General features: G+C 30.0%; 1 protein-coding gene across 4 annotated transcripts in view; it reads left to right on the top strand.

The window, feature by feature from the left end:
* LOC127731602 (E3 ubiquitin-protein ligase TRIM71-like) overlaps nucleotides 1-16,289 on the top strand; it is a 402,197-nt gene that overhangs the window by 5,606 nt on the left and 380,302 nt on the right. The window contains exon 4 of one of the 4 annotated variants that reach the window (XM_052240377.1): nucleotides 2,285-2,305. The exons of the other annotated variants lie outside the window; for them this stretch is intronic. Coding sequence (XP_052096337.1) covers nucleotides 2,285-2,305 — 21 coding nt within the window. The remainder of the gene's footprint in view (nucleotides 1-2,284; nucleotides 2,306-16,289) is intronic. 4 annotated transcript variants of the gene reach the window in all.

Below are 16,289 nucleotides of genomic sequence, written 5' to 3'. Positions count from 1 at the left end.
CACATTATGTGTAGGATTTTAAAAATCTTATATTTTCACATTGTATTGGAAATCATACTTTGACCTATGGATATACGTTTTTCGTGTTACATGTACATGTATCACGATTTCGTGCTCTCTTCATGCCAGTTGTTTTCTACATTTGTATATGCCTTTTACTCCATCTAATCAAATGATCCAACATTCTTATTTTCTGTAGAATAACAGCCATGTACTTTAAAATGGGGAGGGGATATAATATGTATTCCTAGTTTTATATAAAAACAAGTTGTATTGCCAAAAAAAAGAGAGAAAACAATTACTCTGAATTGTTCGTTTACAAAATTGTTGAAAAAATCTGCTTTTCCGCGATAAAAATGTCATGAAAATAGACAAAGAAAAGCATCTTTCTTTTATAAATAAAGTTGATACAATAATTTACTTACGAAGTGACCTTTGAATTTTTCATACACCGTACCAATTCAGTTGTGTCTTGCTTCATGCCGTTACAGTTATATTTCTATTCAAACTTGACAATGATTTCTAACGTTTATATATCTAGTTTAATTAGTGAGTTTCATTACACATTATAAATGAGCCGTAGGGTATATTAAAACTTGACCACATCAGAAAAGAATATCCCACTTTTGTGTTGTCGGTAAAATAGGATGTAAATAATGCAAAACTTTGCAGAAAATAATATTTATAGACGGTATATAAGTCAGATAATGCATATTATAAGGTTTTTCTTGTCGTATAACACACCTCGGGGTGTCAAGATTGCCCAAAGAAAGACCTACGGTCGGTCTTTCATTTGACTAATCCTGACACCCCTCGGTGTGTTATACTTCAAGAAAAACCTTAAAATATGCATTATCTATAACATAAATTAAGTTTTCGGTTAAATAAATTTGTATATACATAATGTCATGTTCACATTGCACAATGCACATCAAAAATACTAGAACTTTCAACCATTATTCAAATACATATCTTAAATTGTATTCAAAATTATTTGAATGTTTCAGATATATTTTATGATTACTGGAAAATTTTCAACACTAACTTAAGCCTGGTATAAATTTATGGTGTCAGTCGAGTTTAGTTAATAACGCAGTGGACTTTTTTTTTATTGTATATAATGTAACTTAATAAATTAAAAAAATGACACCCATGTTTTGTAAAATGAAGAATTTAATATTATAGAAGTTCCAAAGCAATCCCTGATAGCCTTTTAAAAAATGAATTGTGTTCCAAAATTGCAGTAACAATTTAGGTTGATTAATTAAGTTTTGTCAAAATTAAAGACATGGCATAAAAGAAGATCTTTAATAAGGTTAAATTAACTCAGTACATGTGTATTTTACAGGTAAAAAGAAAACCCTATTTTCTTAAACTCGTGTGAATTATCTAGTGAATTCAAAAGGCCTTGTGATTTAAGTTTTACAGGATGTTGTTTAATTTTCAATGGATGTTATTTAAAATGTATTCCTCTCTCACAACGTGTGATCTTTTTAATGAGCGTGCCCCAAGCAAGAGGTATTACTTTATAGTTTATACCTTTTTAGAAGAACATTTTTAATCAATTTATATATATATATATCCCAATATTCGCGTGTGCCATCAGTGATATGAATGGACGTATATTAGTTACTTGGATACCGAACTTTCCAAAATAACTAAGGTTATAAAAATATTATACTCATATATTGATAAAACATTGCAGTTTTGTTTTGTTGATAATTCCAGAACAACATTGAACAACTTAACCACAATCCTCAATAATGAACGGTAAAAATCGTACATACATTAATCATATTTTAACAGTGAACTGTATGTTCTACGATACGACATTTGCCCTTTTTCGATGGTTATGTTTCAGATTATTTAAAACACTAAACCGCCTCATAATTGATAACAAAATGTTCAATAGAAGCATAATGCATAGCTCTCAATGCAGCGTATACTTATCAATTTAGACATTTTACGTTTGTATTAAATTTTAGATACTCATATTTGCTGAGTCAATCATCAACTAAGAGACATTCATTGTCGTAATACACGTCTGATGCAGAAAATGTAATGCCGTTAATGTTATCATACTAATGTTATCTTTGTCCATAACGATTTTGGAGTGGTTAACTCACAATATAATTCAACAATAGGTGGTAAAATGACGTAAATCAACCACATTTTATTTGAACCCATTTGTTTTGCTTTGGAAATGCTATCTGAGTAAACGACAACACATCTATCAGTATATTTGTTTGGGAATCTGACACCATTGATCTGTTTCGTCTTTCAGAAAGGAAGAGAGATCTGATTAGTAAGTATTATCTACGTTTTTTGTAAGTGACAAATAGTCAAAACAGTCATTTACTACAGACATGATTTTGAAATATATCTAAACACTAGGCTCGTTCGGATAATAGACAACCCGTAACTATAGGCTAAATATTTAACAATGACCATTAAATACATACATCTTTGATACAAAACCTTTATGATAAAGGTATATATTACCATGATTCAGATTTGTTTATGTGCTCCGGTCATTCAATTCAATGTTGAGGTGTTTGACTAGGTTTTGTTAGATTCCATTTCCTCTATTATCTTATTTCAACCAGACATTTAATAACTAAATCATGACTTTCATGATAGAGGGTAACTGATAACACAGAAGACATTGAATCCAAATACTAATGTTAGTGGCATCCCTTAAACATGTTAAATGGCTTTTCGGACGCGATCATAGTGGCATCCCTGAAATGGCTTTGTGGACGCGATCATTGTTGCATCCCTTAAATGGCTTTGTGGACGCGATCATAGTTTGGTTGACATGTTTGAAATATTTGTATTCCATATAGCTATGAATATGTTCCACTTGTCATAACAACAATCTTTCCTATTTTACCACAAAAGACTTACAATGGATATTTTCATGACTAATACGACGGAATAGGTCTTAGGTTTTTTTGTATAGTTTTGTTATTGTTGTTTATCCTTTTATCGTTTATCTTTTTGACAAGGTGTTTTTTTTGTTTTTGATAGATTTTCCAGTGCCCCCTTGTATCTTGTCTAAAATGTCTTTTAAAAAAATGAAGGAAGAATTGACATCTAGTATACTGGTAGTGAACAAGAAAACTAGGATCCCATCTGAATAGATCGATATAAACCGCATGTTATACGTATTCCGATTTAACTGTCAGACCGATGTTGTTTTTCATTATGTCTTCAACCTGTCTGCAATACATTAGGAAATACTTTATATGAATTTTTAAACAAAACGCATTGTTGCCTTGTTTGGAACATTATCAATATTCAAAATTGTGATGTGTCGTCTTAACGTTTACAATAATACATACATATATATCAAATGTTTCCTCTTAACCTGTATCAATATTTGAATTCTACAAAAAAGGAACAATCCGGGTCACAAACCAAAACTGAGGGAAACACATCAACTATAAGAGGAAACAAAACGGAACAACAGAAACACTGAACTGTTACAAAAACAAACGCCAACATACATAAAAACGGACCATGTGATAACAATTGCCATATTCCTGACTTGGTACAGGACATTTTAAGAAAAAATGGTAAGTTGAACCTGGTTTTATGGCTAGCCAAACCTCCCGCTTATATAGCAATGTTAAAAATTCCGCTAAAATGACAACATTACGTGACCGGACTAAAGTACAAATAAATGCAAGAACATTCAGGACAGAAAAATACATAAATAAATAATATAATAGTCCATTTCAACATGTTAACCACAGAATAACAACGAACTCTAAAAATTAATTTACGACAGAACACAAATACAGCACAATAGAATAATGAACTGTACGTCACACGAATGTATCAACGCCACAAAAAGTGACGTCACAGTTAAATTTCTAAACATACAATATGAAATTGGGATTAAATTTGTGTTATTTGATGTATTTGCTAACGATTACAAGACTATGTATATAGAATTGTGTTAGTTATGGTGTACTTATTTGTTTTTTATAACCATGGTTTTTCTTGTAAATAAAATAATTCTTCTAAATCAAACTGTGAAAAAAAAAAACAAATGAATCATGTGCATATAAATGCTGTTAACATAAAAATCATATAAATGAACTAGGAAACGTTGTTTTATATTATTTTATTCGGGATGGATCATGAATTCAAAGATAAGTTGTTTGCTTTTGTTTCTAAATATTGTTAGCATTTGTTTGCAAACAATTTAATTGCCAAACAGCGTTTTAACTTTCTTTTTGTCTTTAATCTCTCTGCTGGTATTATTCAAAAACAAAACAATCCTTGCTTTTTATATGAATAAAAAAAAAAAACCTCTAATAAAGCAATCATAAAGTTCGTGAAAAAAGTAGAAAATGTGAGATGTGTTGCACACATCCAAACCTGGTTTTACAAGTTGAATATTCATTGTACAACTGGCTATTGGAAATACGTTTTCTCATTGTTAAAGGCCGTACAGCGACCTATAATGTTTATCCACGTCATTTGAATAGTTTTTTTTCATTGGCAATCATATTACATCTTTTTAGTTGTATATCAAAGGGTGCTCGAGCACAAAACATTTGTCATTTCGATGGTTTGTTTAAATGTCACATGTCTTTGTATAAAACAGGAGAACATTGCAGGATTTGCACCTCCTGTTGTTTGTCTTATCCAACTATAAGCACCTTAGACATAGCTTTTTTTTCAAAATCATCTCAAAGAAAATGATAAAAAACACCTTGCAAAAATCTTTGATTCCACAATCGGAAATATCAACGATGTTTTGTAATTCAATAACCCGCGTGTGCTTACACCTCATATACCGAAAGAAGCAAATCTGCTTTATCATGTTAATATATTAGTTTTTTTTCTTCAAAATTGACATAATCGAGAATTTATGACAAACGATTTCAACTTTCAATTTCTCAGCACTAACATACTGATTCGACATTATAGAAGTTCACAGTTACTATCACGGATTGGTTGATCTGTTCGATGGTTATCAACTAACTAACGACATATTGTGGTTGTCTTAGAGTTTTGTATCTAAGAACAGTCGTCTGATCTATACATTTACCGATTGTGTCGTATTCCCGATAGTGATGTTTTGACTAAGTATGGACTGGCATTGCGAGTGATACATACATATCAGGTATCATTTGTCCCATTGACGCACGCCGACTAGCTCCTGTTGGAGATCATGCGAATCCCAGAGTTTTGTGTTTTGCTTGATTTGCCTCTCCTTGATGAATAAGTGACATTTGAGCATCAGTTAAATATGTTTCAATCTAGATATTATTCGCACTGAGTGATTTTAAAAGAGGAAATTACTAAAAAGAAATTTACTCTGTTTTATCATTATTCAATTTGGTATATCTAAGTATCAAGCTTACAACTTGCTAACAACTATTATACAAATGTAATTATTTAGTTATTAAAGTACTAAATTATGTAAGCTCCAACAAGCATATACAATCAAATGTAATGACGACTTTAAATGGCTTAATTTCTCTAAAATCAGTTTACAACTATAATAATCTAGCATACCTTGTAGTGTTCCTTTACACATACTATCCTTTCCGAGGTCTGTGTTGATATGATTAATTTAAATGGACAGACATCTGCACTTCTTTTACAACAATATGTTTACTATATTTTATAAATTGTATGCATTGATGTTTTTGAGACTATGATGTTTTGTATCGTGAGTAGCTTAACATATTTTCCAGATAATAAACTTGTATTACTGTTATTTTTCAGCCAGTAAGTGTTATTTACAAGACAGATAAGTATACTGTGATACATAAGCAATTGATGTGTTATTTTAATTGATAAAGTTTATCTCTATATTATGCTTGTTTGTTTTCCTTGTAATTTCTGAAATATTTCAATGTTGTTGTTTTTTTTTATACGTGGGCTTCATAAATCATATGTAAACAAATGTGATATTAATTGTTAGATGTCTTTAGGTGTAATACTACCATTGACTTTCCCCTATTAGTCTCTGTTAAATTTGCACTTTTCAAAAAATTGTGCAGAATTTATCTTTGTGTCAAATAAAGAAATACTTGGCATGAGTAAAGTTTTATCCTGTCCAGTACTACAGACAAAATTTCAAATAACATTTCATTGCATATAAAATAATAACCATCACTATGAGTTAACCAATCAAATGTCCACCCTTTTCTTTCCTGTTTCCAAGCGTTAGTAACCATGTTACTTCGAGTTTCCAAAACAGTTTATAGAAACACCAAATAAAAAAAAGGATGGTGTTTTAAAACACCCAAGATATATGTTGATGACTCAGAATGTTTTCACTGCAATGAAATGTAGGATTAATTTCCTACAACTATCAAAGTCAATGGTATATTTTTTTTTCGACCCTTTTTCGAATGCACGGGATGTGACGTACTATGATATGGTGGTATTGCACCTTTATTTCCCCAAAATTACATTATAAAATAATGAAATTAAACGATATGTTATTGTCTTCTTTAAGACTAATCTGAATATATTTATTTCTCTTTATTAGCTATCACGTCTAAGAAAATGCAGTTTCAATTTTAAAGACATAAACACTTCAAAACAATATATTGATCATATTTTTTTAAAATTGATGAAGTGGTGTTTTTTTTTTTTATATTTATTTAAACTTGTATTTTTATTTTTATTTTTATTTTTCAGTCGATTGTAAGTGTTTTGTACCAAACAGATAAGTATACAGTAAATTTTGTATTTTTATTAAAATTAGGAAAATATAAAATTTTCAATAGATAAAGACGCAATTACATAGAAGTAAAAATACAACCAATTCGTTTATGAGAATCATAGAGATATTGGCATTCTTAATATAATACATACGCCATAAGTATCAACCCTTTCAATGTAGTTAATGTAAAATGTCAGGCAGAACGAATGCCTCACATCATATGCGTATTGGTACGGTATTTTGATCAAATAAATACTTTTAAAAGGAGAAGGTAATATTGAGATCGTATTGTAATTAAAACAGTTTTTTTTATACTTTTAAGATTATGTCAAAACGTTTCTATCAAATGTCAAATTAAATACAGGTGAACATTCAGATAAATGTATCCACGTAAATAATGAAAAGGTTTTTTTAAGAGTTTTGTATTTTGTAACTTATTTTTCAAATATATCCTAAATTTTAACTTGAAAATTTTCTGATCAACCTTTTCGTATGCTAAACACATACAGCTTATGCACTTTTGTCAGGTTGAATCAATTGGTATCATCGTTTTCAAAGTTTATTTCCACAAGATAAAAGATCTGTATTTGAAATAACCACACGTATTCGGAAAGCGTGGTGTGTTCGTGCTGGCCAGCAAAGCAACCAACAACATTGTATTCGTACGACGTAAACACTACACCAACGTTTTTGAAGAATGAAACATTTTTTTTTCTCTAGATTCAAGGCCTTAGTGTTCATTCAGAGTCAACCCGTAGACAATCATACCGTTACCGCATCTCAGCTTTGGCCTTCTTTTGAAAATTTGAATGCCTTACTGTGAGTTCGCCCTCGCATATATAAATAATCATTCAAATGATGATAAATGGAAGACAATGTCCTTACTATAGTTTTAGTTGATATAGTTATGTCGTATATAATGCTCATAAATATACAAACGATCCATGTAAACGTATGTTTTTTTCCTGAATAAAAATAATCTTAAAGGTCACCATTTACCTTTGGAATGAATAACATTCATTTTGTTTCAAACATTTAATACGTAACTAAACATCCTCTTCATTTGATCACTAGTGGATTGTTGTCTCTTTGGTAATCATACCAAACCTTGTTATTTATATAGGTATTGTTATCCATAACACGTATGGTCATATAGCTTATCGAAATCTATAGTTAAGCACAGTATATGATCATGCTTTTCGTTTCATCACTAGTGGATTGTTGTCTCTTTGGTAATCATACCACACTTTGTTATTTATATAGGTATTGTTATCCATAACACGTATGGTCATATATCTTATCGAAATCTATAGTTAAGCACAGTATATGATCATGCTCTTTATATAGGTATTGTTATCCATAACACGTATGGTCATATATCTTATCGAAATCTATAGTTAACACAGTATATGATCATCCTCTTCATTTGATCACTAGTAGATTGTTGTCTTTTTGGTAATCATACCATGCTTGTTATTTATATAGGTATTGTTATCCATAACACGTTTGGTCATATATCTTATTGAAATCTAGAGGTAACACAGTATATGATCATGCTTTTCGCAGACAGTTAATGCCATTTTTACACTTAATAGTCGATTAGTATTTTGTAAACAAATCGCGTGCATGTTTTACCTAATTATAATACAGGTGTCCTGGTGTTTTTACAATAAACTGCTTTATGCGACTGTGGTGGACATTTCGTTTCTTAAAGTATCACCAGTCGAATAGACAGCACTTTTGTTTTGAAATGAAATATTATTGATACAGTCATTTTATAAATTAACTGTTTACAAAGTGTATTCAAAGCTCTAAAGACTTTTTACTTCGAGGCATAGATGACCTTGGCCGTATACAGTTGGGTGCAGACCAAGCATTACATGTAGACACACGGAAAAAGTTAACGTGGCGTTTACTCGCGATCACTTTATGTAACGCCGCGTTAACTCTGCGTTAACTCAAAAATTGTAGTAGACATACAAAGCAAACGGGCGTTTACTTTCGCGTTTACTTCCGCGTTAACGTGAAAAATGTGCGTCTTTAATTTTTTGTAAAACGTTAACGCACGTTTACTACTGCATTGTGGGTTACTCTTATGACTGGACCAATGACAGGACCAATATGAAAATGCTAATAACTTTTTTTTATTTATAATAGGATTTATCTTAAATTTAATTATAATAAGATTTCATCATTTGATATTTAAATAAAAGAAGAAAACCAAAAATATTTGAAAAACTTGACCTGAGAAACGTTAAAAATTACAGGACAAAATGAAAATGCTTATAACTTTTTTATTTCTCAAAGGATTCATCTCAAATTTGAAATATAATAAGCCTGATAATTGAGTATTTTTTATATCTCAGAATGGATAATTAGACATAAAAATGATGAAATTTAATTTTAAAATTGCAAAACTTCAAAACATCAGAACATCAGAACAACGATAACAATAAAATGTGGCAATATTTCTTTTTTTTAATTAATATTCTTGTACTGGCCTGATAATTGAGTGCTTTTGCTTTTTTGTACCTCAGGATGGATTGTTAGACATAATAGTGAAAATATTTAAGTCTATAATTGCAAAAATTGTTGTTGCATAAAAAAAAAGTGCTAATATTTTCCATTTTGTTAGAATATTAAACAACACCATTAAAATTCTGTTCTTTTTGTCCCTAAGGATGAATAGTTTTGCACAAATTGAGAGCTCTATAAGTCTACATTTACTAATGTTTATGTCGATAATAATAAAATGTGAAAATTTTTTTTTTTTATTAATATTCTAGTACTGGCCTGAGAGTTCAGTACTTTATATACCTCAAAATTGATTGTTAAACATAAAAGTGAAGAAATCCAAGTCTAAAATTGAAAAATTTGTTATAAATATTATATAACAACATTAAAAATTCTGTTCTTTTTGTCCCTTAGAATGAATAGTTTTACACAAATTGAGAGCTCTATGAGTCTATGGTTACTAACATTTATGTCGAACAATAAAAAGTGACAATATTTTTTTTAATTAATATTCTAGTACTGGCCTGATAATTGATTACTTTTTGTACCTCAGAATGCATTGTTAGACATAAAAGAGAAGAAATTTAAGTTTATAATTACATAAAGTGTTGTCGCATAAAAAAAAGTGCTAATATTTTTCCATTTTGTCAGAATATTAAACAACGGAATTATAATTCTGTTCTTTTTTATAGGTATACGGTTACTAATATTTATGTTGATAACAATTAAAAGTGACAATATTTCATTTTTTTTATTAATATTCTAGTACTGCCCTTTTAATTGAGTACTTTTTATACCTCAGAATGCATTGTTAAACATCAAAGTGAAAACATTTAAGTTTATGATTGCATAAGGTGTTGTTGCAAAAAAAAAGAAGGTGCCAATATTTTCCATTTTGTGAAAATATTATACAACGGCATTAAATTTCTGTTCTTCTTGTCCCTAAGGATGAATAGTTTTACACAAATTGAGAGCTCTATAGGTCTACGGTAACTATTATTTATGTCAATAACAATAAAAAGTGACAACATTTCTTATGTTTAATACTATTCTTGTAGTGGCCTCATATTTGAGTACTTTTTTTTTTACCTGGATTGTTAGACATAAAAATGAAGAAATTAAATTGAATGTGTTGTTGTATCAATATAAGGTGTCAGTATTATAACCTTGGTAAAACTATTATGTTACAGCATTAAGATTCTGTTCTTTTGGTACCTAACGAGGGACATTTTTACACAAATTGAAAGCTCTTTAAGTGTACGGTTAATTATATGTATAACAATAAAAAAATGAAAATTGTCTTTTTATATAATTGTACTGGTGGGATGAACTCTCTTTTTATATCTTTGGATGGATTGTGTGACATAAAAGGGAAGGAATCATTTCAACGATTTTTTTTTATAAAAACAATTCCTTATGTCTGCAGGGATGAACAGGTGTAATAAAATTGACATTATACATCGTATATATAAATGTCGATCAACTAAATCATTCTTAAATTCAGTAAACCATGAACTACAGCAAATATTTTGAAATAAGTGTATTGTCTGAAAACAAAGTTTCATAGATCAATTATGTCGTCTGTTTTATTTCAAGTCTTGAAACATTACTTGGTTAAATCTACCGTAATGAATTCTGTTGTTAACATATAAAACTTTCTTTTTTTTAAGTTTTGCAGAATTTACTTATCCAATAATTTCTGAAAATATTTGTTAACGATATTTTATGTATCTATCATTTACAATATATGAATATTACAATTAGCCAGAAAAAAAGTATATTTATAATTTCCAGAAATAGGTAACGGGAATAGTAAACGCGTGTTTTCTAAGTGCACGTACAGGTAAAGATGTAAAATCTGTAGAAAACGCGCGTTTACTACTGACTAAACGGACACAGAGTAAACGCACATTTACTCGAGTAGACATAAGAAATTTCCATTTTGACCGCGTTAACGCAATTGTAGTAATCGCGCATTTACTGGTAAAGCGAAAATTGGAGTTAACAAATGAAATATAAGCACGCGGCGTTAACGTGCGTTTACTTTATGTTTTGCTTGGTCTGCATCCAACTGTAGGTCTAATTTTTGTGTAATAGTTGCTTTAAAATACCCTTCAATTTTGTATGTGAATGGAACTACAACTAGGAGCATGATTTAAACAAAGATTGAGTCTGGCGTACCAAAATATAATCTTTGTATCTCCACTGAATATTTTCATAAGGTATAGGTTTTTGCTCAAAAACATATGGTGAGCTGTAATGTTTCACATTTTTGTGTTTTTGTCTGTAGAATTATCCCGTATATGAACGTTCATTTGTCATATTTGTGATAAATTTAATTACCTGCTTACAGTTTTGTATCATAATCTGAGCAGAAATACATTCCAATGTGTGAATGGAAATGAAATTAAACTTTAAACTTGAATGGTTGAGAACAAACGAGGAAATTGATTTGGTCTCTGTTTGAAAATGTAACTAATCAGAATAATGATTTCTGTTATTTGATGAAAACATCTAAATAATGTATACTATACTTGAAACCGTAGGTGTTACTGTTTGACGTAAACTTGCTATTCGGTGAACAATCGGTGACGCGAACTTGACTTATCAATGACTGATCGTTGATCGATACAATGAAGCTTATTTGACTCATCTCACAGAATTTATCTGGCAGTTATTGTGACAACCGTCATTGATCGATCAGGCAACTAATTGTATGCACGGATCGGCGAATACCTATCTCATTCAACTTCTTATGTGAAACGAACTACGCAGTATTTACATGCGATAAACACGGACCTCTTAGAAAACAATATTCCCTGAAAATGTGTATCCAACTTGTCGCAATAACATAAGACACAAATATATAAAATGACTTTAAATGCGATATTTCTGATTTCACCATTATTGGTTCTTTTAATTTTCTGCTAAATAAATTACATTATAGTAGAATAATAGCATGCTCAGAATGTGTCTATACTACTTAAAAGAGATAAAATGATATCATTTGAAATTAGTACCCTATTAAGCAGTCATGCATTTTAATTTCACTTTGTTAATTAGTTTTCACAAAATGTAAATGATACAACAGTAAAGATAATTATAGCCTTGTTTCTGTTGATTAAAAGTCCATTTTTGTCTTTATTTTAATATAAATCTGTCATTGGTATCAGCACTTTTGTACAACAGGATGGGTTCTTTGTCCTCAAATATGATACATGTAAATGATAAGTTAGTAACATTGTGTTTGAATTGTTTAATAATTGCCATATTTCTTCTTTTTTATGAAAATAAATGAACTTTTATATTCAGTCAGTCATTTCAAATGCCTCTAGATGAGTTGCTTTTTTTTAATATAAATTGTGATTAGGCTACGGATATAGATGCTTACACTTATGTTGGTGTTAAATAAGAGTGCAACAATTTCTGTATTCTAATGAAAAAATGAACTGCCATTGTTTTTTAGTACTTTTTGTACATCAGGTTAGATGGTTTTTCGTAAAATATGAATATCAGAAAAAAGATACACACATTTTGTTCGCATTGTTTAAACATGTCAATGTTTCTTCTTTTATAAAACAATTATGCACTGTTATTTGCAATCAGATATTCATAATGCTTCTGGATATTTAATTATTTTTACAAGATTTGAATACTTTAAGGATACAGTTGCCTAAACTCTTTTTGTGGAATAAGAATGTTTTGTTTACATACTATCAATGTGTACCTCTAGAGGAGGGACGACACTCTGCACACGGCACGCAGATTTGTCTTATATTATCGATCGGTCGCGGTGGTATTGTGTCATTTATAATAAACTACTCGTGGTGTGGACATCACCGTTAATGACACCTGGACAAGCGGAATTTGTTGAATCAAATAAAAAAAAAGTTATATGCAAAAGGGCTGATCATGCAATATACACATACTTTGTACATACATAATTAACAAATTTGTTAGTTATTTCTTGGCAATAAACATGTTTATACACAAACTGACTGTTTATTACCAAGGGCTAATTTCGACATCGATATTCACTGAATTCTCAATTTATTTAGTCGGTTTTAAGTTTTTAATCGGGAAAAAGTTTTGTAAAATACTAAATTTTGAATATTGCATTATTTCGTCATTTGTCAGTAGGCAAAACAGAGATAACACTAGAGAGAAGGCAATTAAGCAATCAAATACACAAATAATGCACGATTCAATTTTGAAAAAAAACTATATTTTTTATGATGGTTATTCATAAGACTAAATTTTCATTTTGTTTTCAAAATAATTAAAATACATAAGAATTTTAGCCTAAAATAACATAATAACTCGCGGATTTGACAAATATTTTGGATATTTTACTTACCGGAAATCATATTTTAGCGAATTATTACGAAGCAACGGCTGGAGACTTAAGGAGACTTAAGAAGATTTAGAATGTTCAAATAGTGCTCTTTGATTGACATAAATTTGAAAGATTTTCACGTGCTAACATTTGTAAAATTTACAAAAATATGTGCCTCGTGATTTCGCAGAGATCGAATAAAATTTCCCGCCATTACAGTGCATTTCTTTATTGATAGAATCAGAGACATATATACAGAAGGCCACTGTGTGTGCGTAATGAGTATAGCTGTTTCAATAATTGGCATTGAAATCTTTCATACATATGTTATTTTTCGATATTTTATTCCGAAAAGAAGCGTTGTGTACGGTGTACAGCTGACCACATAAATCCTTCAGTACGGTGCATTTTTAAATGAATGTACGGTATATAGCTGTTCACCCTTCGAAGTACATATTAAGCTATATCCGCTGTACCGATGATACACGGGGAGTAATAAATTCCTCAAACGAGTTTGAATAGGGAAATACAATTTAAGAAGGAATTTGTCATCAACATTTTAATAAGGCAATATTTGGTTTAAAATGAAGTCCGTTCTTATCTGTATTTGTTGCCGTACTTATCAAAATACGATTTTCAAATCATCAAACTCAAACAGTAAAGTTTTGTTTCTCCTTAACATCGTTCTTCTCCAGTATTACCATGATTACAAGCCTGAACGAATCTCAATGACAAAATAAATTCTGAATAATGAATTTGACTCCATTGTTCTGTCAGTTTTCTGTCCCGATCAAGACCGACCCCCTTTCACAAACAGGCTAAAATAATGCGTACATTGAACTCCCGTCATTTATCATATTTGTTTTTTTTTTCTTAACAATTCAGGTAGTAAGATTTGGTTTTAAATCGAGCTCATAAGAAATTATGAACTTTTTCGTCTTACAGAAAACATGTTATTTCATATCAATTTAATGTTGTTTTTGCAAGACTCATAATCAAGAACAGCGAGAAAGACTATTTCGAAGACTGTTGAAAGATACTCAGTCCGTTCTTACAACGACTAAGTCCTTATGCACAGATGTTAAATAAAGATAAAACATAAACTTGCCCATTAGCCAAACCAAAGAAAGAAACCAATGAAAGCGCGTACTCTACCAAGATCTTAGACTTAGCGAAACAAAACAAAACACTTGGTATGTTTATATTAAATAAAAAATGATATTCGTTTATTTAATTGATGTTGGAAAGGAGAAAAAATTCACGAAGAAAAACAAAAACGAACTGATAATATAGACAAACTATAAAACAATATCAATAGTTATTTCTTTTACTTAAGAACTGCAGAACGTACAATAACAAAATTAATTTAGCTGATTCATTGCACATAACCTGTATAAAAGTACATTAAATGGGACTTTTGAGTTTTTTTCTCCGTTATCGTTAAAGTCAATACACAAAGTATTTAAATACATAAATCAATTCCGAAAAAACCTTTACAATTTCGCATTATTAAATTTTTATAAAAACACTGTTTTAATAACATGATATTCATAAGATAGATTAATAAAATATTGAATCTGAATATATATATATATTCATAAGCAATAAAGATAATCCAATCAATTTTGTTGATTGGATTATTCACGGCTGAGTAGTTGTGAAATCAGTGACACGTGCCCTCATTATTTTATAAAAACATTGAATATCTATTTATATTCGTTTTCAAAATCTTCCAAAAGTTTCCACTAAAATAAACAACGTGAAAAGGATACAAACATTTTTCCTGTGTGCATATACGATGACTTTAAAAGAGTCCTGGGTGCACTTTGTATGTCCTGAGTGCACTCAGGAGGTCCTGGGCAGTGTTTAGACATACCCGTTGATCTGCAACAGTTACTGTATTTTTTTCTGTTTTGGCACATACTTATATATGAACCTCATTAAATTTGATCTCAAAATAGTGACTATAAAGGAATAGATATTTTAAAGTCTTAATAAATTCCATTTAGCACAAAACTAATCCAAATTCGATTTCATTTATTTTGTGATTCTAAAATACGTTTTTTTTTGGCAGAAATTACAATTATTTTTTTTATCTGATATGACTTTGAAACACTGACTTAAGATTTATATTGTCCACAAAATATCATAAAATATAAGGGATAAAAAAGACGCTTTTCTATTATTTTTTTTACAAAGTTGTTAATTGTTTAATTATGTCGTAATTTCCTAGGTCAGTGGCGGATTCAGGGGCCGACACATCGTACGCTTCCCCTTTCATTGGATAATATATCATTTTTAGCATAATTAAAATCATCATTTTTTTTTATCCTGGCTACACGTGGCGTTATTTCTTCGTCTGTACATATATGTAATACCCATGATTGATGTAATACCCATGGGTATTACATCTATGGTCTGTATAACACAGCTAGTGAATTAGTCTAAATATCCGTCCAATCATAGTAATATTTCTTTTTCATCACTTTTTTATTCTTAAATATAAGCGTTGTCTATTTCTATCTGACAAGCACACACATGGACTTTCTCATTAGTATAGAAAGTCCCTGGCCAACAACGTCCTTTTGATGATCAATTCATTATAAAAAAAAAAAAACTAAACTATGTGGACAGTGGGTCATCGCACACAGGTTTGTTTAACAAGACAGCTGATTGGATAAATGTGATAGATTGTCACGCCTACATTAAACTGCTGTCCAATCAAATGCCAGCAGAAACCTG

The sequence above is a fragment of the Mytilus californianus genome, unplaced genomic scaffold (genome assembly GCF_021869535.1).
Source record: "Mytilus californianus isolate M0D057914Y unplaced genomic scaffold, xbMytCali1.0.p SCAF_20, whole genome shotgun sequence".
In the NCBI taxonomy this organism is placed as follows: Eukaryota; Metazoa; Mollusca; class Bivalvia; order Mytilida; family Mytilidae; genus Mytilus; species Mytilus californianus.
This window is presented reverse-complemented; position numbering and strand designations above follow the sequence as displayed.